General features: G+C 41.7%; 1 protein-coding gene across 12 annotated transcripts; it reads right to left on the bottom strand.

Moving 5' to 3' along the window:
* Positions 1-1526: 1526 nt before the first annotated feature.
* On the bottom strand, positions 1527-24535 carry tpm2 (tropomyosin 2 (beta)). 12 transcript variants are annotated; one of them, XM_076284430.1, is made up of 9 exons: positions 24235-24535; positions 20390-20515; positions 12800-12933; positions 11458-11575; positions 9650-9720; positions 7830-7905; positions 6943-7005; positions 6698-6767; positions 1527-2767 (listed from the first exon to the last, which is right to left on the bottom strand). In XM_076284430.1, exons 1-9 carry the CDS (start codon positions 24346-24348, stop codon positions 2685-2687), a joined length of 855 nt encoding a protein of 284 aa, XP_076140545.1. In that variant the 5' UTR covers positions 24349-24535; the 3' UTR covers positions 1527-2684. The 12 variants fall into 12 exon arrangements, with proteins under 12 accessions (XP_076140545.1, XP_076140543.1, XP_076140549.1 ...); XM_076284428.1 differs by lacking the exon at positions 7830-7905 and adding an exon at positions 8705-8780; XM_076284436.1 differs by lacking the exon at positions 1527-2767 and adding an exon at positions 2787-4739.
* Between the last annotated feature and the right edge of the window lie 155 nt (positions 24536-24690).

Raw genomic sequence — 24690 nt, forward strand, 5'->3', positions numbered from 1 at the left:
TTTGAGAGCCTTACAGTGGGCCTTGAGCTGCTGAGATGTATGTTGATTTTGTTTATTATAATTTCATTTGGAGCTACTATGGTTTAAGGTTCACAGAAAATATCTGAAGAGAGAGCCTAAACTAAATGGCCAAGGCCTAATAGGCAATCACTGGGTTAAAGGAAATATAATAAGTAGTCTGATTTAAACAAACAATGCAACAAGAATTGTTTTGTATAGGTTTACATGTAGTGGCATTTACCAAACCTGGCAATCCTCACTGAGCAGCACTCACTGCTTTACTCTTAAGCTGCCATTGAGGGAAGACAACTTTGCATGACTGCACCCACCACCTTGTCCTCCATGAAAACTGATACCACACACTAGGCAGCCGACACATGTAGGCTACTGCCAAAAGAGACCTTGACTAGTTAACACTCACCTGTTTATGGTTCGTCTTCCTCTTTACAAGAATATTGGCTGGGCAACTGGGTCGCAGGAGTTATGTTTGGATAATTACTATGTGTGCTCACAGCTTTTGTTTTATACATATTGTGGACTGGATTTGACAGTACAATGAAATAATGGTAATACTGATATATTGGGAATAAAAGGATCCATAGTCCTATACAGTTACAGCAGGGGTGAGGTTGCAGAGATCATCAACAAAACTTGAAGCTTGTTTCAATATATTATGTTTTATTTTAATTTAATTTTTTTATTGTAGGTCTATTACTTACAGTATGTGAGGGAGTGTGTTGATAAATTCACTGCAGAACAGAACTTCTCTCGATCATATGAGGCTTGTGGAAATTGGACATTACAGTCCTGATTCTCAACTTACTGGATTTCAATCAATGTAAACATTGTAACCACCGTAACTTTCACTCAATCGAAGGGATTGATGAACTGAATATACTGAGAGTCACTGGGTCAAATGTGAATGTTGCATGGTGTCATGCATACACTATTGCTCCATATACTGCTTGTGGAATATCTCTCAGGCATTTTGACCTACATTATATTCACTCATTTGTGCCTAGGTACTTAAGGTCAAGGTTGAATTGTGTCCAGAGCCATCAGTGTTCATTTGATTAAAATCCTGATACTGTGTTTCAACACAGCATCCAACTCAATGGAAACATGTATAAACAGCATCACTTACTCACTGTGGTAACTGGTTTACACAGTAATGTTTTACTCATTGCATTCCACACATTCCACAGACTACACACATAATTACCATGTACATATATTGATATGTATTAAAATCAATATACTATATTATATATAATATATATGATATATAATATATGATATGTATTGATATATTTTGCATTTAATCTTCAGGTATAGAACAGAATATTGTTGGATTTCATAATCAAGTTGGAGCAAGCACAGGTTACTGTCTGGTTTTGGTTTGGAATGTATAGTTTTCAGAAAATGGTGCATCATCCCAGGAAGTGTGTCTTTTACATGAAACCACAATAGTTTGTTCATGACATACATTAGACAACCATATACAACAGTCAAGAAAGTACACAGAGTAGCCATTGTCGTTGCCTTTATTTTTCCCCCATCTTAAAATAGCGTACATAACAATTTGCATAGAATACATAAGTGGGTTGTAAAAAGAGGGCAAAAAATGTCAAATACAAAGGTTAAAATGTATTTCATTTTTTAAAAGTGATCAATTCCCTTTAATCTACTTGCAAATTTCAAATGTCATTTTTTTCCAGAATTTACAAAAGGATGAAGTAGAACATTATATCTACCAAAAAAGGCTCAAAGGACTGTGACCTCAAGAGAGACAACAACAAAGGAAATGCTTAATAGGCAAGTAACCAATCAAGAAGGAAATTTCATCGGTGACCTCACAAGAATCTTTTAGTAAATTAAAGCAATTGTTTAAGACTTAAAGTACCAAACCAAATGTGGAATAAGTTGTTGAATTTCACTGGAACAAATATGTTTTCAAGTGTAACCCTACATTTCTATATCAGTACCATATTCCAACTGGTACAGACATTCATCTTCTACAAACTTCTAGAACTGCATAGAAGTTTATGTTATTAGCCAAATCGTAAGACTGCATCGATTTAATTCAAGTTCTGGTCCAAAAACCTGATTGAGGGCCACAAAGATCACCAAGCACTTTCATTTTACTGTAAAACATTTGTCTGTGATACAGTAAAATCCTCTGACTTAAGACTCAGAGCAAAAAAGCAGACAAAATGTCAGAAAAAGAGTGGTTAGGGAAACAAAGCACAAAGCGATGCCAGCACATTTGGATTTAGTAGTGTTCAATACAGTAAAAAAAGACACTGAACCGAAACACAACGTTGTTAACAGTCTACTAGCTGCACACAAAAAATGGCCGTCAGTAGTGGAACTTTGGTACAGCACGACTGATATTGGCTTGGGTGGCAGCAACAAGCTGGTAGTTTGGATTTCATGCGTTTTGGTGTTGATCTGTCCACATGCTTGATCCCTACGAGAAATGCTTCAGAAACGCCATAATGTCTGGGAGTTAGCTTTTCACATTAAGCATCCAATTTCAATGGAACTCTCTGAAGTGCACGCTTATGCAAAATGCCAGCTGTGATGCACTTGGACCTTTTTTCTTTGTTTGTATTTTTTTTTATATTTTGTAAAGCTAAGTGTGGTTTCAGACTCTTGTCTTGGATCGTAGCGTTAGAGCTTGCTTATAGATTGTTGAGCTCCAGTAGAGTCTGGTCCAGCACTTGGTGCATGCCCAGGTTCTCTTCTTTGGCATGGGACAGTTTCTCTGGTGATGGGTGAAGGGAGAACAAAAGAACAAAAGTCAGGTCATGTTTTTCCCCCAAAAAAACATTTGCTAGGAACATTAAGGAAATGTGTATATGTGTGCAGAAAAACAGATTAAAATAGACAAAAAAACAAACTATGGGAAAAAAATCAGCGAAAATATTGCCATAGGAAGTAGTTCATTTAAAATAATAAAAACAAAAATGCTATTCACTGGTCCTCAATAGTGTGGTTTAGATTGGTCTCTGTCTTAGTATTGGTCAATGTAGTACTGAGGTGTCTTTGTGTCAGAGCAGCACAGTGGTCTGAGTGTGTGTTGGGGAAATGTCAAGTGAGGTTTGAGTTTCCTTCATTACAATGGGCCACTCACCTAAGGGAGCATATGCTGTGTGTGTGTGTGTGTCTGTGTGTGCGTGCGTGTAACAAATAGCCATCTTAGGTGTTAACAAATATAATTATTCTATCAGACATTTTACACCAAAGTGCATGTGTTCTCTTGAAGTGCCTTGAAACCAACATTAATATAAATTACAAGTATCTGTGACATCGTTGATTTTTTGACATTTGAAAATGAACAAACATCAAGTCAAGTTTGTAATTATCCAAAAAGTGAACTCTTTTTTTTCCCTGAGAAAAAAAAACAGCGCCCTTTATAAAAAAAGTATTGCACTACATGCTAACATCAACAAGAGGTTGTGCAATAGTGCATACACAGTGGTACAACAGCTGAAAACATAGTCTTTCAGAAAAGAGTGGAGGCATGCTGGTCCTGAAATCAAACTAATCCACACGGAAGTACCAACAAACATGCTGAATCATGACCGTCTGCATAATGTATCATACAACATAGATAACATTTTGAGGAACATTGAATAGAAAGTTGGTACAGTGACTAAATTGATTCAGCAAAATTAATTAAATTAAGGAAATTGATTCATTTAAATGGAATGCTTTTTTCAGGATAACGTAAAAGTAAAAAAAAACTTAGTGTAACAATATACAGCTTACATGTTTTTGCAACATTAAGATAAGACAAGTCTGCTTTCAGACCTGAAAATTGAAGTGATCTTTGGATCAAATCTAATAGACCTTATACGCTCAAATTGAGAAACTTCTGTCTCAGTTGTTATACAGCATCTAAAAGGAATATTCCAAGTATTTCCAGTAGCAGAGATGGTTCAATAAATTACTGTGCAAACTCAAACTGACAATGTAATTGTGTTTAAGCACATTGTTACTATGCCCAGTATTTGAACAGCTTTAAGTGTATTCAGATGCAGTGTACTGCATCCATGCAATCCTTCAGAGATCCTTAAGAGCCAGTGGATGGCTTCAGCTGCTGTTAAAAGCTATTTTTCCAGTATAATATGTGTGCACCATAGTACCATAACATCACTAAAACATGTGCATTACACTATAGCATCACTAATATACTATTTGACCTACAGTCTGGAACTGGCCGGTATTTTGAGGCTAAGACAGCAGGTATCTGCGGTACTAACACTAGCAGGACGACAGGAAGATTAGAAATGTACAGACAGAGCTTTTCTCGTGATGCGAGGTGGACACAGATGAAAAATTACTCGAGGAATGTAGTAAGCTGGGATAATTCAAGATGCACAACCCTCAGTAATATTCAAAAAAGCAGTGAGTAAAAATCATTATTAATAAATGAGGGAAAATGTTTGCAGTCATACTCTATGTCATATTAAAGGAATGTTGAAATTGTTTACTACTTTGGTAGTTTTAACTGAATGTTGAGTAATGCGTAACAAATCAAATGTAGAGCGGAGACATTTTGTCTTCTTTGACAGTGTTTTTAAATCTAACGTTCAGTCATACTGAATTGATACCCCAGCTCATCTACAGTTTGTGGCCTGGTACTGGTCAGATTCAGCTGTTTAGTTCATTAAGAACGACCCTGAGTTCGTTATTGAGAATGCGATTTTTCTCCACCGTCGAATGGAAGCGATCTGTAGCCACGGTAACATCAGTGAAAGCCAAGGAAAAGATTCAGAAAGAGGGAGGAAGAGAGAGAGAAAAAGGGAAAGGAGGGAGAGAAAGAGAGAGGGCAGGGTTAGTGCAGTGAAGATCAAAAAGGTATTAGCTGACAGAAAAGACAAATAGCTTTTTAAAATCTTTCTTAGCAGTAGGAAACAACACTCAAATTCACAACACAGCTCAGAGAGTGTAAAAGCAGAGGACATTGTAAAGATGGAAACTATAGATGCACACCTATGGATTTCCATAAGGTGGCTTTAAGTTTACAATGTGGTGGGACCATCAGATACTAGACACCAGAAATAACAGCACAGGAAAAATGGAAATCCTTTCACTGTAAATGTGTGATGCATTGCTTATAATTATACACTGTTTGCTTTACAGCTCACTGATACAAAGACTGTGGAGCAACCATTTCAATTTCTACAGTTTAACACTGAGATATCACAGCTAAAATCCCTTCAAAAATATCTAGAGATGACACTAAGTTGTACACAACCTATATTTCTGCTATATCTAATGCATCCAGGTGCATTTTTCAGTTGGAAATAAAACGAGTAACACACACTATAAAGTATATAGTTCTGGTTTGGTTTGGGGTTGAGCAAAAGAAGAGAAATGCACTAAACACAACCAGAAAATAAAGAAAAGGGGAGAAATCAAGTGAAAGGTTTTTTAAAATGTTTATTAAAGAAGGAACGACAGAAAAGCAGAAAAAAAGGGGGGGGGGGGGAGAGTACAGCAACACAAAGATCCACTTATAGCACAGTGTCTCATGAGAATTGTCAACATTGCAGCAGTGTCTTAGAGCCTAGAGGGGGATAGGGGCAATCATCATTCTCATCATATGTGTACTTAACACAATGATGGGGAAGAGGTTAACTGCACAATGCTGAAACCTCCCAACACAGAGTGCTACAGAAAAGGAGAGGGGGGGGGGTACACAACTCACTCTTCACCACTCTCGCTCAGTGGCAAACTACACCCAAATATGCTCCTGCACCTCAACAAACAGCCTATGACGCAGAACTGTCTGAGTGCTATATCCTTAATATGAGTGGCAGAATGACAAACTGACACGGAGGAGTGAACCGAGGGACGAGAAGGATGAGCCCCTGAAGACACAGATGGAGGGGGGGAGAGGAGGAGAGGAAGTGAAGCACAGAGGAAAAAAGAAAGGAGAGAAGAAGGGAGGGGAGGAGGAGGAAAGAGGAGGAGCAGAGAGGAGCGGAGGGAAGGGAAGGGACTGCGTCTAGAGGGTGGTCATGTCGTTGAGGGCCAGGTCCAGCTCCTCGCTGAGGGCCTTGCCCTTCAGTTTCTGAGCGTACACCTCGTCTGGACAGAGGGATGGAGAGAGAGGACAGGACAGGATCGGACAGCCACAAAGACCCGGACAGGAAGGTGGGAAAGAACATAAACATGGAGAGGTCAGAAAAACACTAGAACTCAAAAAATCTTCCATGCCTTCAGCTACAAACTTAATCTACAATCTTACTTCGCCACCACACTCAATGCCTCAAGACCATCCATGCAAACGCCTTTTATATATGGCCTCAATATTGTCTCACGCAGTAAAAGAAAATCCTCTGTGTTAGAGAATGCACCACATCTTCAAAAACCAAAATCGGCAAACCTCACTGATCATGTAAGTCAAGCCACCAGACTGCACCTCACACAGGGTTAGTGAAACGTCACAAGGAGCTCTTCCTGCCTTCCAGCAGGTGCTGCAGAAACCTGATGCCTAATGCATTAGCAACCGCGCAAACAGGTTAAAAATGTCAGTCTCAGCTGAGCTTTCTATCATACAGACACAACAGGAAACAACTATATTAGGTCATTGGTAAGGCATACAAATTAAGAGTGAGTTTCGCACACATTCATCACTATTCAAGCTGACCACTGGGCCACCTGCGGGGGAAAAAAAACATACCTTCCAAGTCATCAATGGTCTTCTCCAACTTGGCCACAGACCTCTCAGCAAACTCAGCACGGGTCTCAGCCTGGACAAGGGACAGGGTGCATTTGAAGTGAATCTCGCTCAACACGTGCAACATGTCACAGCAAAATTTAAGATGAGAAAAACGTCATAGAGGAATGAATTAACATGACATGAAGGCATCTTTAGGAGATACAACCTTGAGACGGAACCTTTAGGAGTCTAAAGACCATACCCACCTCTTTAAGTTTTTCAGTAAGGATTTTGATTTCTTCTTCATATTTGTCTTCCTTTTGTGAGTACTATAAATGGGATACACAATACCGTTAATGTCTCTCAAAGGCATTGCTCAAAACAACACTAAAGTATTATTCATGCTATCAAATACTTCAAATAAAACATTAGCAAGATGAAAAAGAGAAAAAACAACACCACATATATTAATGTCTGGGTAAACATTTCTTTAAAGGAGTGATCTTATCACTGACAGTCAAGAAAGGCAGTAAGATGTTTTAACAGTTTAGATAAAGGGAAACTTAAAAAGGGCTGAGCCAGTATAAGAGCCAAAAAGCAAAGCAAAGAACCCTTACAACTGGCAAATTCCGAAGGTGATCTAAATTCACTTCTAACTTCATTTCCTAACGTAAGAATTCTACCTCTAAATGAATAAAACTCATCATGAGAAAAGAAATCCCTAAATTATGTGTGAACTGGAATGAACGTGAAAAGCTCTTGACTTGATGGCTATTCTTCTGACTTCCCTTTAGTGAAGGACTGAAGTCACAAAGGTAAGTAAAGGCAGTCACAACCTTTCTCATCTAAGCTTGCCTAATTTGTCAGGACAGTCCTGGCAGATCTTAAGTCTTTGTTATTGCCAAGTTATGCTCTGTGCTTCTGTTACACGGTCTCCATGACGACTGCAAACCTCGGATTAGACTAGAGTGGCCTGTGCGGCTGTGGGATACATTTGGCCGAAAAAGCGGTAAACTATCACAGCTGTTGCCACGGACAGCTTCATCCCTACACGTACAAATGATGTTCTTTCAAAAATGTTCATTGTGATTTGCAGGTAGGATGGTTCGAGTGCAAACCTGCACCGCTATTGACAGCTTTGACCCCCTCCTACCTTCTCAGCCTGCGCTTCCAGAGACTTCAAGTTGTTGGTGACATTTTTCAACTCTTCCTCAAGGTCACCAGATTTGCTAGGTGGCGGTAGCAGCAAGGAGAGGCCAGGAAGGAGAGAAGAGAACAGGAGAGGAGGGGGGGAAAAAATGGAGAGAGGGAAAGAGAACGAGAGCAATTTGAGAGCATGGAGAAAGCACAAGTAATGCTGAGGAAAACGCCCTTCCCCAGAGGGGAGAAAATGACCCAGTCCCCAATGTTTAATAGTCCATGTCTGACCAGCACAGGGACATCTTAAATCCCCTGTGTGGATCCCATGGGAGAAACAGGACTCCTATGCTTACAAAATGCTAAAAACAATGAAGACTGATAAGAGATATTTTCAAGGTTCAAATGGGTGATTATCTAATTAAATGTCTTGGAGTTTCATTTAAATTGCACAAGAAGTATGATTTCTAGTTCTATAATCTTTTGTTGAATTTGAACAAGTTTCATATCTAGGATCTAATCTGTATAGACTGTATTTTTTATTTAGATTATATAGCAGTCTTCTTTGGCCTACAGCATTAGTCTAAGCTAGTGACTGGGTCATCTTTGATTAACAGTTCATAGCTGATATGTCCCTCAGCAAAAGCAGCAAGCCACAAGAACCTTGCACACCTCAGGAGGGCAGAACAGCAAAGAAAGAAAAGTCACAGGAATCCAAAGAGTCATACAGGGATGCTGAAGGGGAAAGTACAAGAGACCTCTAGCATAGAGGAGGCAAGCAGGTTAGTCACTATGACAACCAGGAGGAGAGGCGAGACAAGGCGGGCCGAGGAGAGGAGAGATCCGCTATTGGTGGAAAAAAGGGGTGGGCGTGGTCTCAGGTCAGAGTACCTCTTCCTCTCCGCACATCATGGACTTCATGTTCTGGTCCATGAGTCTAAGCTCCTCCTCCAGTGTTCGGCCACGACTGGGATTGGACCACGGTGGACGGGGGGTGGGGTGGGGTGTAGGGAGGCGAGGGGGGAGTTCACAAAACAAGGCACGTCCCAGGTGATGGATGCATTCAGGCATGCATTACCACAACACAACAAAAAAAAGGGGAGGGGGAAAGATCCAGGGTGCTTCACTGTGGTTAGTGTATCCAATGGCTCCAGTTACACACACAAACACAAAAACACGCTCTGCATACTACTCCACTACAAACCGGGAACAGCAATGGGGAAGTTTTACAATAACATGCAAATGTCTGGAATTCCCATTCATACTTACAAAATCTGTATATATTTTCATTTAGAAAATATAAATATGAATAAATCAACTCAAATAAGGCATGTAATCCATTTAACCATGCTGTTACAATGAATTCAAATCGATCAAACGATCAAAATAGTGTACTGTGTCAGTACACTGGATTACAAGCAGGACGATTCAAGCTAAATTAAATTAAATTAACAAGCTCATAAAACAGTGGGCTCTACACTTTAAATATGAAGCATGCAGTGGACACTGCATGCTTTGTGTAGACCCATTTAGGTTCTTCAGTTTCTTCAGACAAGGTTAAGAGTTCTTCAGTTTCTCCACACAAGAGGCCTTAAAGTTTCCATTACTGAACTACATATTTTACAGAACTCTTCTATGGATTCTTTCATCATCATCATCATCACTACTATACCCATCTGCGATAAAACCTACATCAGTTACAGCCTGTGGATTCTTGTGTGGGAAAAAGGCTCTAGATTACTTAATTTCAGACAAATTGATGAAGAACCAAAGGAACCAAAGAACCTTCTCCCTCTGAGCATGTTTGTAAATACGTCGTAAAGAGGGTCCACTTACGCCTCAGCCACCTCAGCCCTCTCCTCAGAGCGCTCCAGGTCACCCTCAAGGATCACCAGTTTACGGGCCACCTGCAAGCACAACATCAAGCTGGTCTCATCACATGCACATGTCAGAGGCAGAGCTCCACACTAGACACCTCATTTGACATTCAGGGACAGACTGACAGGGGAAGACCTGCCAAGTTTATGAGTTTACATATAAATACCACCAACATGGAAAGGTCAATTTACCACAGGCAGCATGAGAGTTAGATTTCTTAGATTCTGAACTTAACAGGGAAATGGACATCTCTGTACAACCCCATTGAAAGCAATATATTTCATTCTCTCTCTGTATACATACTGATCCTCATTTTGTAGACATAGGCATCCAATGTACACTGTTTGAACTAAATAAACTGGAACATAGCACAAGCTAACAAGTCTTTAAAACAGCCATGTTTAGCGGTGTGTGTGACCGTGGGGGTCTACAGAATCAAGAGATTTAAACTCATTGAACCCGTCAGCGCCTAAGATAACAACTTCACACTAGCAGAGCCCCCAGCGTGCCTATACCAGCTGGCCTAGCCACAGGGGGTCCCCACAGGCGAGTGTGTGTATGTGTGTAGAGAGGCCATCAATGACAAGGCCTCAGTCAGTGTAAGAACATTAAGAGCCTACTTCATCTGTCAGTGTAATCTGCTGTGGGGGCAACGACCGTCCTCTAACAAACTGGCGCTAAGCCCCCAGACAATCATGTGCAAACATGTTTCTCCGTTCCCTTACAGAGAGGGGATATACTTATACTGGCCCAAGAGGGACAGTGGGGTCCTAGTGCTATCATTTTCCTGTCTTTTCAAAGGTAGGGTAAGCGATGCGAAGAGATATCTTTTTGCAACATTCAGCGAATATCTCACGATTTGCAAGCTCTTCATTCTCTTGAGTACATTAAATAAAACAAAAAAATCTTCTTACACAGCCCTGGCTTCATGGACTGGAAAGTTGGGGGCAGCCTGTCCCTCAAACAATAACAAAACACTGTGTGTAGTTTTTTTGGGAATCACTGAAGTGTGTTTTGTTTGTTCTTTGGTTCAAGTATAATGTAACGTAAAGCATCTACTAAGAAACATAAACATGAAACATCATCCAACATCGCTTACCCTTTAACGGATATTTATAAACACATGTAACATACGTGTGCTGTAACTGGGATGCCTGATGGGAAAGAAGTGAGCGGGAGCACAAACTGTGCGGTGGTCACAAGGGGCCCGTACAGTTCTCCAGTTTACAGCTTCCTCAGGCATCATGGGAACACAGACTTAAAGTGTTCCCAGACGCGACGTCTGAGGGAATCCCTGGGCTAAGTCCGCTCTCACAGTATAGAGTTAATGCCTGGGCGAAGGTTAATGAACACTAACAGGCATGGAGAGAGAGACAGACGTGACCGCCCTCTTTCACCCTTGAAACTACATTCAGTGGTCAAACTTAATGGGAGTCTCTCTGTGCTAATGAAGATATTCCATTGACAAAGGTGGTTAACGACCCATATACCATGAGGAATATATGGTATTTTGAGATGATTAGATCCATGATTAGATACAACATCCACCAAAAATGAGTTTGAGATCCAGAGCAAACTGTGGGTTTGTATTCTATAAACGAGGCTGTCGAAAAGGAATGGTGAGGTGAATAACATTACAAAAATTTTAAGTTTCATCTAAAACCTAAGCTAAGATCAAGGATAAACGGCTGCTCTTTGAATCCAGAATAAATTGTTGGACGTCTGGAACGAGCAGACAGACGGGCGGGCAGGGGCCAGAGACGGACCTCCTCATATTTGCGGTCGGCCTCCTCAGCGATGTGTTTGGCTTCCTTCAGCTGCATCTCCTGAAGCTCCATCTTCTCCTCGTCCTTTGTCGCTCTGTTCTCAATGACCTTCATGCCTCTGAAGACAAAAGAGAGATGATAGGAGAGAGAGAGAGAGAGAGAGAGAGAGAGAGAAATGCAAAGAAAAAAACAATGAAGAGATAAAAGGTGAGAGCGGAGAGAGAGAAGAGGGAAAAAAACAGAAGCGTTCAGAATGACTTTCCCACCAAACAGGCCTAGTCAGTTAGACAGGTCAGGTTTAAGGTTGGCTTTAAATGGAACAGTCCTGTCCTATCCAGTCAGAAACTTGTTTGTGGAGACCTCTGTTCTCATCAGACATGAGAGGCATGCAGCCAGGCAGCTAATCCTAGGAGAATTGTCAGACTCCACCATTTATCTGTCTCTCTCACACACACACACATACACAATAGGAGTATGATAAATGCACATACATCAAGGACAACTGGAAAGGGAAAATGGCCATTATTATTATGGCCATATGAATTAACAATGTGAGTGTTATTAATGATCATTTTGTTTTATTGCGCTGTTATAATATAGAATTATTACTTAGTAGACATGAAATAAATACCACGTCAAAGTTTAATGAAAATATGACTCCCCTGCAGTCCCCTGCCCCCCTCTTTAAAACAGGAAACAATAACAGTCTGTTCCTAGACAAGTGTACGGTGCAACTATGCAGTAATAATTGATGGGAGCCAGTACAGTCAGCAAGCCAGAAAACTGACCATTGTGTTTTGAATAATACTCAAAATTAATGGTACTTTTGGTCTACATACATATTTTTCAATACTGTATGGTTTCAGTATATTGAGTGAAGCAACTTTTGTCTTCCACTCATCTTTGTTGGACTCCAGATTACTGTATTGTTTCATTGGTATGTTAAGGTTTTGACTGAGTGTGCAATTTGTCAATGATTATGCCAAGCACAAAGTACACATTCATTGTGAAGCCCTTATCAAGATTATACAACTGTATGAATGAACACAATGAACAATCTATGTCCATATGTGAAACAATAAGGGGCAAGTACCTACACTGAAAAACACATTCACACACATGAAGTGAACAGCCATGTGTGATGGCATGTGTAACTCCATATAAGATCACAATCTGGGAATATGTTTTCACTATGGGTACTTGGCCCGCAAGGATTCATTCACAAACAAACACATTTACAGGTGATGATCAGCCATTTTTGATGGTTTGAGCAATGCATCCTGAAGGAGTGTGTGTGTGTGTGTGTGTGTGTGTGTGTGTGTGTGTGTGTGTGTGTGTTCACCTCTCGCTCTCATCAGCAGCCTTCTCTGCCTCCTCCAGCTTCTGCAGTGCTGTGGCCAGTCTCTCCTGGGCGCGGTCCAACTCCTCCTCTACCAGCTGGATACGTCTGTTAAGGGAAGCGACTTCAGCCTCAGCCTGTAGGACAAGACAGGACAGCGGTCAATCGCACTGGACTGTACGTGACAATCACTCTGAACGTTAATCTGGAGACATTCCACTGGGGATGTCGGGAAGTTTCAGAGAAATGTGTAAGTCAGTATGTCAAATCAATATGTCAGTAGTAGGACACGTCATACATTCTGATCAAAGTGATACTCGGTGACAACTCCGTTTGTTTGTAAATGCCATGTTTTACAAAAAACAATCACTTAAACGACAGAATCAAATTTCATTCAGAAGAGATCGTTTATTCAGAAAGATATTGGTAGGGAAGAAAAGATCAAACTCAGCCAAGTTGAAGCTACTTGGAAAAACCCCTGCTCCCCAATCATGGTCCCCTGACAAGGTTAAAAGCTCACAGCTGAAACATCAACATCTTGAGGCAGAGACGGCTAAACAAAGGCTGCCACTCAGTGGGGGTATTATAGCCCCTGCACCGTATGGCCATATAGGAGCAACACCGACATTCCTATGCTGTTCAAACGGACACACATTAGTGTAGTCTCGTGACTCTGGCCACTGGCTTGTGGAATGTGCACGGTTCGTTAATGACTTGCAGGGTCTCCATTATGCTCGCGCCGCCCCCAGACAACACCGTTTGCGCCGAGAGGCTTGAACAATCCCAGCTTTCAGGCGGTGGGAAACTCGACGCGGCCGAGCAGCAGCACATGAACGAACGAGGTGGCGCTGGTGTTTGTCTAGGGGAGGGGCTCGCTCACCCTTGATCTAATATGTGTTTGCCGTTGGAAAACAAGACCTGCCTTTGGACCAATAATAGCATGAGCTGGCTGACCCTCCTCATATGGACACACTAAATTAACCTTCGATATAAAATCCTTCCAGGACACTGGGATAAAACCTCTTTGGACAGTTTCCCGTGCAAGGAATAGACTAGAGTAAAAGCTTGACTAAAAGCTTTTTGTCAATGGAGATTTTACTGAAGTTTCCCTTTTAATCTCAGACTAAGCTTAAGCCATGTAGGAGAAACAGGACACTTATGGCTAGACATAGGGTCTCAAGTCTACCGTACTATCTACATATTATGATACTCTTACAATGACATGGATAAAACTGTCAATGGGCAATGGGCTCTCATGAGTAACTGTACAGTATGTGTGTAACTATGTGGCCTTAATCAGTCTCAACACCCTTCCTGGTCTCCAGGTGCATGGCTGAGACAGCATCGGCCCTATGAGTAGATTCCGATGACAGAAATGATTTGGGGAGGGGAAGCTCTTGCACATTCCAGCATTCCAAGATCTCCACCCCCCGCCCCACTGTCCCAACCCCACACTACAACCTCCCCTTGAGAAGATCTGTGGCTCTTCAGCCGAGACAAAGGGGGGACTGTTTTCTGACCATGACAGAAGATGGCTAATCATGCCGCCCCCTCTACAAAAATCCCATAAATCTCTGGGCTCATTCCGACAGCGCGCTTCTGGGGAAGAGCTAGAATGTTACTGGCATTCTGAGCATTCCAGAATCTTTGCATTGGTCCTGTTAATAGTTTGGCCCGCTCGGTTTCACTGGCAAACTGTATGTGTTATTTTGGCACGAGCTTAATTACCAATTAAGACCAGACCATGAAGCCCTCTGTAAAAACTTGGCAGACTATCAAATTATCCACTTATTTGATGAGCATAGTCTGACTATCAGGAGTGGCTGGGATGGTAACAACATTACATTCATTCAAGCTCCCTCAAGAACGAATTACCTACCCACATTAGCTTCTGAGTGTCTCTTGCAGACCTTTCAGGGTTTCTTATTATGCTTAACCGATGCAGTTATAAGGGGGTGGAGAGACTTGGGGATCTTCCATCTCTGTACTAGCCCATTAGCGCTGAGGAAATGATTAGCCTAAGCCCCTCCACAGAGAGAGAGGACAGAGCAGGGCAGTGTCTGGCAAACACACCAGAGGACAGGGGCTTAGCATGTAGACACACAGAGTTGACCAAACAAGTGATTACAAGTCCACCACTCTAAAGAGAAGGAAAACCCCTTTTTAATAAAGAATGGCAGAGACTGCACTGACCCCACCTGCCCACCTCAAAACTTTCAGAATATTGCTGATGAAGGAGCAAGTTACCACAGATATGGCTGTGTAAGTAAAACTCCTGTATATAGAGAGCCTTACTGCAAAAGTACACAGTCTGTATCAAATAGGCGAATACTAAGGACTAACTTCACCACTTATACTTCACAAAAATGCAGGTATCCACTCTATAAGACATTCGTAAGGGCTTGTTCTGCTATTGACAAGACATAACGTCATCCAACACACAGATCTCTTGATATTAGACACCAAGCCCAAAGATGGAATTACGCCGAGCAGTGAGTGCTTCTTTAAAAAAAAAAATCCAAAGTTAATATCCTGACCACTATTTTATGGCAGTGATAATCTGAAATGTATACAATAGCCTATAACTGGGTCGACTCGGCATGTTATGGCCTGTTCATTATGTTGATTTTAATTAAAGAAGAATAATAGCTTTAGGCGGCTGAAATGCTGTTCACTTCAATGTCATCTATTGTAGGCTACTCTCTCTCAGTGGAACCAGTTTCAACTGGGCTACTACAATAGGTTAAGCTCATCTGAATGGAGTCGATGGTCTGACACGACCATGGACACGACAGACAGATATTGGATTTTTTTACAATAGGCAGAACGTTTAAAGTAACAGTCGCGCTACATGATTCGCTAGGCCTATTAAAACAGCCACATTTTAGGTTAAAGAAAAAAGCCCACAACTAACTAATTAGCCTTTATCTGTTTGTCTATGGCATGGTAAGTGAAAGCTCGACGACAAAACGTATATCTGTATTACCCTTTCTCTGGCCTGCCTCTCGGCATCCACCTCTCTTTGAAGACTTTCGGCACGGTCTTCGGCATCGTCGGCTTGTTGCTGTAGAGTCTGGATTTTCCTTTTCACAGCCTCAATAGATGACCCTGCCATTGTCGTACCCGATGAGTGACCAAGTTGTATCAAAGTACCGACGAGCTCAAGAGTAGCCTAGGTTATGCGTCTTTGTAGCTTTCGTCGCTGCACGGCGACACCTTGGAATTCTTGTAGATCCAAAGCACTCCTAAGCCTTCGCGCACTGACGACGGAGTGACTGAATGCAGACAAATGTGAATCCGATGTTTTATTCCTTGCAGTTTACTTCCGTATTCATCTGAATAACTTGCGAAATCTGCAATGCTTTAAAAAAAAACGATGCTCGTTATGTGTGCATGTGCCCACCCGGGACCAGGTAGGCTAGTCGGAATTCTCCAGCAAACAGTGAAGTTGCTCTTAGCTACATTCCCCACTCTCCGCCCTCTCTTATCTTTTCTAGCATGATGTCACAGGTCACAGGCCGTTCACGTTTTAAAGAAATAGTGGCCTACTTAACAGCAGCGTTACGCCCAGCAATATGCTTAGACTTCAAGTCTCTGGTGGTGGCTAAAGCTTGCAGAAACACAACTATAATGCAGGCTCTTTGTTAAGACTCCATGTTCAGGCTGCACAATCAAGTAAAGAACAATTGAAGGGAATAGATGGCCTAGACTATAATATAAATAAATAAAGAATAAACTAACTCCACAGTTTATACTGTAGTCCATGTTTATTTGTATTTTTAGAGCATGTTTGTAGTGTTAATATCAGAGATTTGAACGTAACAACATGGTCTGTAAAGAATGGCAGGGCCTCATAAAGCTCTTTACAGATCCCTTGAGTCTCCAGTCATAATGATTCATGAAGGTCAGAGTACTCTGAGCTGACCTCAGATCAGTCGAAGAGCACAAAGAACTTTGCAAGAGAACCACCAACATCCTGGGACTGCGGTTCTCTTGTCAAATCTCCAGACATGTTATGTCTGGTAACTACGGTGGCGCATTGCATTCACATCACAAAAAAAATAAATAACCAGGTTATCTCATAATTATGAGATATTATCTCGTAATTATAATTACGAGATAGTATCTCATAATTATGACATATTATCTGATAATTACGAGATAATTATCTCGTAATTATGAGATAAGGATAGGATCCGTGCTGAGGATGTACAGTCTTTCAATAAAAGCAAAGCAAGCACATATTTCCTACTGATTTCCTGCTTTGAATGACTTTAAGATTAACATGTCTTTAAGTGGCATGAAACATAAGCCAACAACCCCAAAGCAAAGAGTATAGAAGCTAATTCTGTAACTTGAAATGCTAGTCTACGTGATTGCTCTTAAACAAAACATCGAAGGAAATAACTGAGATGTACTCTGTTGGTCTGCTTAGTTTTACAGTGAATCCTAAGTAAAGGTTTGAAAGGAACTTCAGCTTCAGGCTTTCTCTTGGGAAGCTGATAGCCTAGGTTTATCTTCTATAATGTTGCTAGCTAGACCATGTCATTGCCACACACAAGTGGGGGCAGAATTGGAAATGTGTCATAAATCATAATGATCTCGTAATTACGAGATAATTATCTCGTAATTATGAGATAATATGTCATAATTATGAGATACTATCTCGTAACTCGTAATTATGAGATAACCTGATTCTTTTTTTTTTGTGATGTGAATGCAATGCGCCACCGTAATTTTAAGAGTAGGCCTAGGGCTTGTGTGATTGATAGTATTTGGAGTGTGTGATTGAAATGTTAGGAGTAATAATAAAGTAAAAAAAAGATCTAAAGCATACCTCCCACCTCATCTCATATTTGAATTAAAATGTATAATATATATTATATTATACATTATATTATATTATATTATATTGGACACTGTAAATTGACACTTATTACCCTGTACCTAAACATACATTCACCAGATGTGATATTAAAATTCTCAGCATTTATATAAGCCTTTAATCTTCCTTGGAACCATTTCCGTTATACTTCGGAAATGTTTTATCCGCCACCCCCCCCCCCCTCTCTTTCTCTCTCTCTCTCTGTGGTGCAGCAATGGCTAGAGCATGATCCATAATCCTCCATAACTGACCTCCCGTGGACCCTGCCCCTGTGGGTCCCACCCTGGGTATGAGAGAGCCCTGAATCAGCCCTCCACCACCACCACCAGATCACCGGGAGGTCAGTCTCTCTCCTCCACCCAAAGACTGGGTGTCACATCCAGTCTGATCTATGATCTGCTTCTATGTTCTGCTTTTTTCCCTTCTTATTACGCTCTGGTATTTCCTTTTTAATACACTGAGCATATAGAGTTGTATTTCTTGGAGATGTTTTTAGCTTGTGTCAATATGGGGTTGGCCTTAAGTGCCTCTCTCTGACAGAAGCTTGGGTTAGTGCTTATATGTATGTATGCATGTATGTACAGTATATCATACTTATACTGTCTTTACAACTGTGTTGTATTTATTGGAATATAAAGCCCTATAAGCGTAATGCACTGTGGTTGGATGAATTCCATCAACATATACTTTGTAAGGAGATCAAATTTCTTAACAGCACGTAGCCCATAGGTCCTGTTTCCTGATGTACAAATCAGTGATTGATTAAAAACGTGGGTGGCTGACTTGCACAGTCTTGCTTTGACAGCGGTGTCTCACAGTCGTGTCTGGGGAAAAGTCGGTAAGTAAGAAGCCACTAGAAAGAACTGGAAAGCATGACTTCACCTCACCATAAACAAAGGCCTGCATTCCAGCCATTCTTTTCCTTCTTTGGTAGCCTCACTTTAATACTATGCACTCCTGGTGTTACCCTCAGGAGCCTGCCAAAGACACATTCATGCATTCTGATTGGATGGGTGATTGTAGTGGTGTTGTACACAATCCATGTCGGTGATGGTGACAACACAATGGGATGGCTAATGACTGCTCTCAGAGGGAATTTTCTAGTCCCATCTTGTTGTAGCAGGAAAAAGGTCGGCAATCACTCATTCCATAGTTTTATGAGCAGCTGATTACATGAATGTCTTTTAGGAGGAACTCTGGTATTATTTGTCGTATAACTATAGGGCCCCTGCTAATGTACTGCTAAGGTCTCCACAGAACCACAGAGGAAGGAGCCAACACAAGTAGTCCTCTGCACCATTACATATGTGTCATGTAAGCTGATTATCATGGGTAATAGGTCATAATTCTGCTGATTGGTGTTTTAACAGGCTGGAAGTGAGGGAAAAGGAAGATGACCTGTCAAGGCGTGGGGCAGGAAAAGGAGAGGCCGATGAGTGATGCTTTAAAGGTTATATTCCCTGACGTCAACATTACACGGTAACAACGACATGTTGATGAGCAGACAGATTATGTTCAGAGTTAAGTCACCAGTCATAGCAGACAGAGTGGACCATTTTTAATTATGATCATTGCATTCCTGGTAGAGACACTATTGGTTGTATTAGCAGCCAGGGAATAAATCTACTACATGTTAACAGTTATTAGGGAGTTTATTGGTGTGTGTGTGTGTGTGTGTGTGTGTGTGTGTGTGTGTTTGTTTGTTTGGAGGTTGTTAGGGAGAGGGAGAAATCAACCTAAATATGTATATATCAGAGGGCGACCTGTCAACAGCACTGTGTGAGGTCACTTATTTAACTGAGAGGCCCAAGACCTCTGCACAACATATTTTACATATCAATGTGCAAGATAGGGAACAGGCCAAAGAAGTGGTCTAGAGGTCTAGAGAAAGAAAAAAAAAAAGCAAAGTGAGCTCCCTTTCTGCTATCTTGTTCAAATTCATTCAAACTTGGGGAATTCACCGGAGGGCGCTGACAGGCTTTATGATGTGTTTACAGAACCTGATAGGAGGGTGTAGTTTTGGCACTTTCCCCCACAGCTGTCAACAGCAAGGTCAATGCTCAGCTTGGCTCCAGTTGGGAGTGGAGGCAAAGGAACTGGAAGGGGTGGCCTTTTTGATGGACAGGCACAGACTGTCGGTTTAGGGCATTATGGTGTTTCGCCACTAGAGGAGGACAGACATCTCAAACCTTGACTTGAGTTCTTCAGGTTGTGGATTTATATGTCAGCATTTACATTGTGTTGCTTGACAGATAAACTGCAATTAGACTACTAATGGGGTAGTTCTAGTATTGGACCACATTAAATTAGTTGTATTTAGGCTGTATTTAGGATGGCCTGTTTTAGCACACTGTTTAAGGAGACATAATGTATGCTATTGCATGATTCATGCATAAGTATTTTTGTGTGATTATAAATATGTGTTTGTGCATGTACACGTCTGTGTATCCCTGCATGTATATGTGTGTGTGTGTGTGTGTGTGTGTGTGTGTGTGTGTGTGTGTGTGGGGGGGGGGGGGGGGGTTGTGAGGTTGGGCTGAGGGTCGGGCTGAAGGTGTGGCCCTCTTGTGACTTGCATCTCAGTGTGAGAATGTGCGACCGAGTGTGACTGTGTGTGCATGTCTGTGTAACCCTGCATGTATATGTGTGTGTGTGTGTGTGTGTGTGTGTGTGTGTGTGTAATGATGCTTTGTCTGGGTGTCACTCACGTCTGCGGCCTTCTTCTCGGCCAGCTCCAGCTTCTCCTGCGCGTCCTTCAGGGCCTCGGAGTACTTGTCTAACTCATCCTCCACACCCTTCAGCTTCTTCTGCAGGGCCAGCAGCTCCTCTTCAAGCTAGGACATAGGCACACATAGGCACGCACACACACACACACACACACACACAGTTCAAGTAACAATAGGAATATGGAACGTTTGTCGCAAGTGACAAGTTGTTCCACTGACGCAATCAAACAAATATAATCATGACACATCATCTGTCGGGGGTTTCTCTCAGAGTCCTCTCTGAAGCACATAAAATACTATTATATACTATTATTATACGACTGAAGGTGCAAAAGGACTTAAGTTTCAATGTTACTTCCTCTTCCTCAGAGTCTGTGGAGTTGGCTGCTCTGGCACCATTTAGCACTAGAATGTGACTGAATGTGAGGCCATGGCAGTTCCCATATAAGGTGCAGCAGTGCATCCGAGTGTGACTCACTCAGCTGAGGAAGAATCTTCCAAACTGCGCCTGTGACTTCAGTGGAACTCGAGGGGGGGCTCTGCTAATCACCATTTTCATAAACAGACTTAAAGGTAACATAAGCTAAGCTAAACCAGATTAGACAGCCACTCTGTCATGTACTTTTATGAGGGCAAGGTGACTGGACCGGCAAAAAGAGAATAATGTTTCAGACCTTAGCTGTCACTTTCTTGTATTGAAAAAAAGTGTGCAAGTTTTGACTTTGTCAAGTTTTGACAAAGAGTTGATTTATCACTTACGATGAATGTGATTTACCATTTGATTTTTCCAAAATGGTTGATATAATGATAATTTAAGATTCTTACAGAATTTCAATGAACAAATCCTGTATATGTGTGACCAATAGTTGCTCTTATTCTAAATAGGTATCTTTCTAAATCTTTTATTTTGGACGTAAGCTATGACTGCTGCTAGATCTCATCCTCTTGCCTGCGTGCTGTTCATAAATTCTCAGGTAGCTGACCTGTGGCTCAGACCCTGGCCAGGTGGGTTATGGCATAGAGAGAAGCAGGATTATAAAGAGAACTGCCCCGCCATCAACTGCTGTTCATGGGCATTAGAACCATCAGAGCTGCCTGCAGATGATGGTCTCTGGCCTTTCAACACTCCAATACCTCCCTATCCCTCACACACACACACACACACACACACACACACACACACACACACACACACACACACACACACACACACACACACACACACACACACACACACGCACGCACACACACGCACACACGTGCACTTACTCATCAGCCACACTCCTGTCAAGCATAAAATAGTTCTGTCTCATAAAATGTATTTATTGTGTTCTTATGACATTGTAGTTCAGTTTGTGCTTCTGTAAATGGAAACAAGAGCCACCAAGTCAGTCATGGAAGTGGACAACTGTTCATAAGCCAACCAATCATAAGATAGCTATTTCAGAGACACCATGGTACTTAACCAGGAGATTAAGGCAGTATTTGTGGGAAAATGTCAGTCCCCTCACTGCATTTTCATCACTGACCAAACCCACATACTGAACCCCATTCAACAATACACACTAATACCTTGATTAGCTAACGTCATAATCATGGAGATCTATAAAAAGGCGCTCTATGAATGGCAAGGGGGCGTATACAGCTCGCACACAATGTGCTCCTGATGAATGTCGTCCTTATGTTACATCTGACAGATCCTCTTTGGTGAACTGGGGTCCATGTATGCCAGGCATTGTGGCTCCAGGTTCACAAATAGCCCAGGCTGCTCATACCCATCTGGGGGCTGGCAGTGGAGTGCGCAGGGCCACAGTACTTTTAATGCGGTTTGCAGAATGACGTCTCTGACCCTTCCCTGGATAAAGGCTTGACCCCCTTTTTGTGCGAAGCAAGCATCCCACAATGGTGTGTGTCACTTAAAAAAGAACATGGAATCACACACACACATAAACACACACACACACACACACACACACACACACACACACACACACACACACACATCACATACACACACACTGGGGCCGAGAGATTATTTACTTTTTTTGCTACACATAGTAAGGAGTCAAAAATGGAGTCAAACAGCATAGTGTGAGAAAAAGTAGAGCTGAAAGATCCCTGGGGTTTCTGTGATGGCCTGCCAGTGTGCAGCATTATAAATATGTAGACATTAGCTATCTGATACCTCAGTGGGATATGGCCTCTATTGTATTACAGAACTGTGCTGGGGATTGGCATGCGTTCAAGGACATGGTCTCTCTTAAGTTCCGCTGCACTGATGGCTCTCTCTCCCTATAAGGGATGGGACTAAGCAAAGCCATGAACTCCAAAGAAGTCAAAATGTCCAAACACGGTCGAGTTAATTGTGAAATGTATTTACTTTTGTTTGTGCAATGGGTTTTTTTGGTCTGTTTTAATAAGAGGTTGTAGAAGCCATAAGTTACTAGTCATTGACCTCTCTTGATTCTCTCTCTGAAGTTCAGATTTTCCAGACTAAACTGTTTCAAAGAGATTTCAGAAGACAGACTATATTTGGAAAGTGTTTGATGGGAAATTATTTTTCTAATGTAAGACATACTACAGAAAATACAGGACTATGTGTATTTTAAGACAAAGCACTGGTAAATCAGTGATAAATCTCCATAACAGTCAGACAACATTGGAGAGGGCAGTTACTTTAGAGAGATTAACATGTTTAATATAAAAAGATGTCCCCCTCAGTGGTCAGCATTACTAACAATGGCACAGTCCCATGAGAGAGACACAGAGAGATGCTGACTTCACACCAGAGGCCTCACAGACCTACCAGGATCCACACCGATACAGTAATGGAAACAACAGGATCCTGACAACTGGCTGACCCCACCCCGCTGTCCAATACAGACAGGATGACCATCCATCTTCTGAAACCTGCTCCTGCACTGAGCTTTTTGGCTGTAATAATATCCAACCAAGTCTCTAACTTTCAAATCCTTGGCTTGGCCTTCTGTGACCACAAACTATTTTATACATTCAATATCTATGGGATGGTGAGTTCAAAAAATCCAGGTTCGAGGCCTCATTAGATCCTAGCCTTAGGCGCAGATTTATGGTTGACAGTATGGGGTTGGTAAAGGCATGTAACTCATTCACATGGAGAATGTGACACTGCCTATAATAACTCTCAACTAGCTGGCTTGTAGACCAGTGCCACTTGCTAGTTCCCTGTCGTATTCAATCAAATAAGCGAACGTGTCACACAGACGCAAAGATGGGGCCCCTCTATAATCAAGGCCATAAGCCGGAACCACCATATACACTCTCTCAAAGTGAATACTAACACCCTATGTATTGGGTGTCTGTCACTCTGATTATTTATAGTTGCCACGCCTTGTGAAATAACAAAGTGTGGAAAGCAGTGTATTGAATTCATTTTACACTAATGATGTTCAGACACCCCCATGTTGTACACTGGTCTTATAATCTCCCCTAAAGTTACTGAGTTTTCCCAAATCCTTTAATCAGAGATAAATTACAAAGTAGCCTACAAAATAGCAGCCTAATAGGGGATGCAGACTTGCCATATTTATACTACACAGTGTACCCTAGACTTTTTGACATTTGCACTTAATTCTGTCAATTATGCTTTGAGGCCAACTACAAATTCCTAAATGGGTGTTACATTCCCTAAATTAAATCTCAGAGAAGACAATGAAGGAATGAGCTTGGCATACCAGACACCAGACAGATTCCTAGTAGTCTTTGAAAAATAAAATCCCTGAGTGCAGGACAGTTTTGATAGGCCAAAAAGACCCTATAAACTTCAGTGGCATAAATAATATATTTACCTGCTTGCATTTGTCCTCTGCTGCCTTTTTGTCCAACTCTGCTTGTTCAGCCCGATCGATGGCATTCTCCTTATCCAATTTCAACATCTGCATTTTCTTCTTGATGGCTTCCATGGTTGCGTTTGGTGTGTTTTCCCAGTACCAGGAGAAATCGGGACAAAAAGCAGAGTGCCTCTCGACTGTGCGGGGAGAGCCCTAAAGAGACGCGGAGGACAGAAGAAAGCTGGACCTGCACCGCGAGCAGAGTGGGATGGCGGAGCTTATTCGGATTGGGTGATGCGCAAGGGAGGAATTCTGTCCGCGCACTAGACTTTTTTGGAAAGTTCTGTCCAAGTCACTCCGTGGGCTAGTGTGACGTCGGGCGCCTGTGATTTGCCCTTCGGCAACCACTTTGAATTTAGCACTAAGATTTTGCCCATCTTTGGCAGGCTTTGATTCGACGTAGCTAATGTATTA

This window comes from Alosa pseudoharengus, unplaced genomic scaffold (genome assembly GCF_046254945.1).
Source record: "Alosa pseudoharengus isolate Yale_2024_CS ecotype anadromous, Long Island Sound unplaced genomic scaffold, YU_APseudo_1.1 YU_APseudo_1.1_scf_14, whole genome shotgun sequence".
In the NCBI taxonomy this organism is placed as follows: domain Eukaryota; kingdom Metazoa; phylum Chordata; class Actinopteri; order Clupeiformes; family Clupeidae; genus Alosa; species Alosa pseudoharengus.

What these genes read in the sequence shown, in the direction of transcription:
- tpm2 (XM_076284430.1), bottom strand. Translation starts at nt 24,348, where the DNA reads ATGGAAGCCATCAAGAAGAAAATGCAGATGTTGAAATTGGATAAGGAG. An exon ending in GCTGCTGATGAGAGCGAGAG is followed by an intron (nt 11,576 to 12,799) that starts GTGAACACACAC and finishes TTTTGTCTTCAG; the next exon opens with AGGCATGAAGGTCATTGAGA. An exon ending in TGGAAGCGCAGGCTGAGAAG is followed by an intron (nt 7,006 to 7,829) that starts GTAGGAGGGGGT and finishes TCCCATTTATAG; the next exon opens with TACTCACAAAAGGAAGACAA.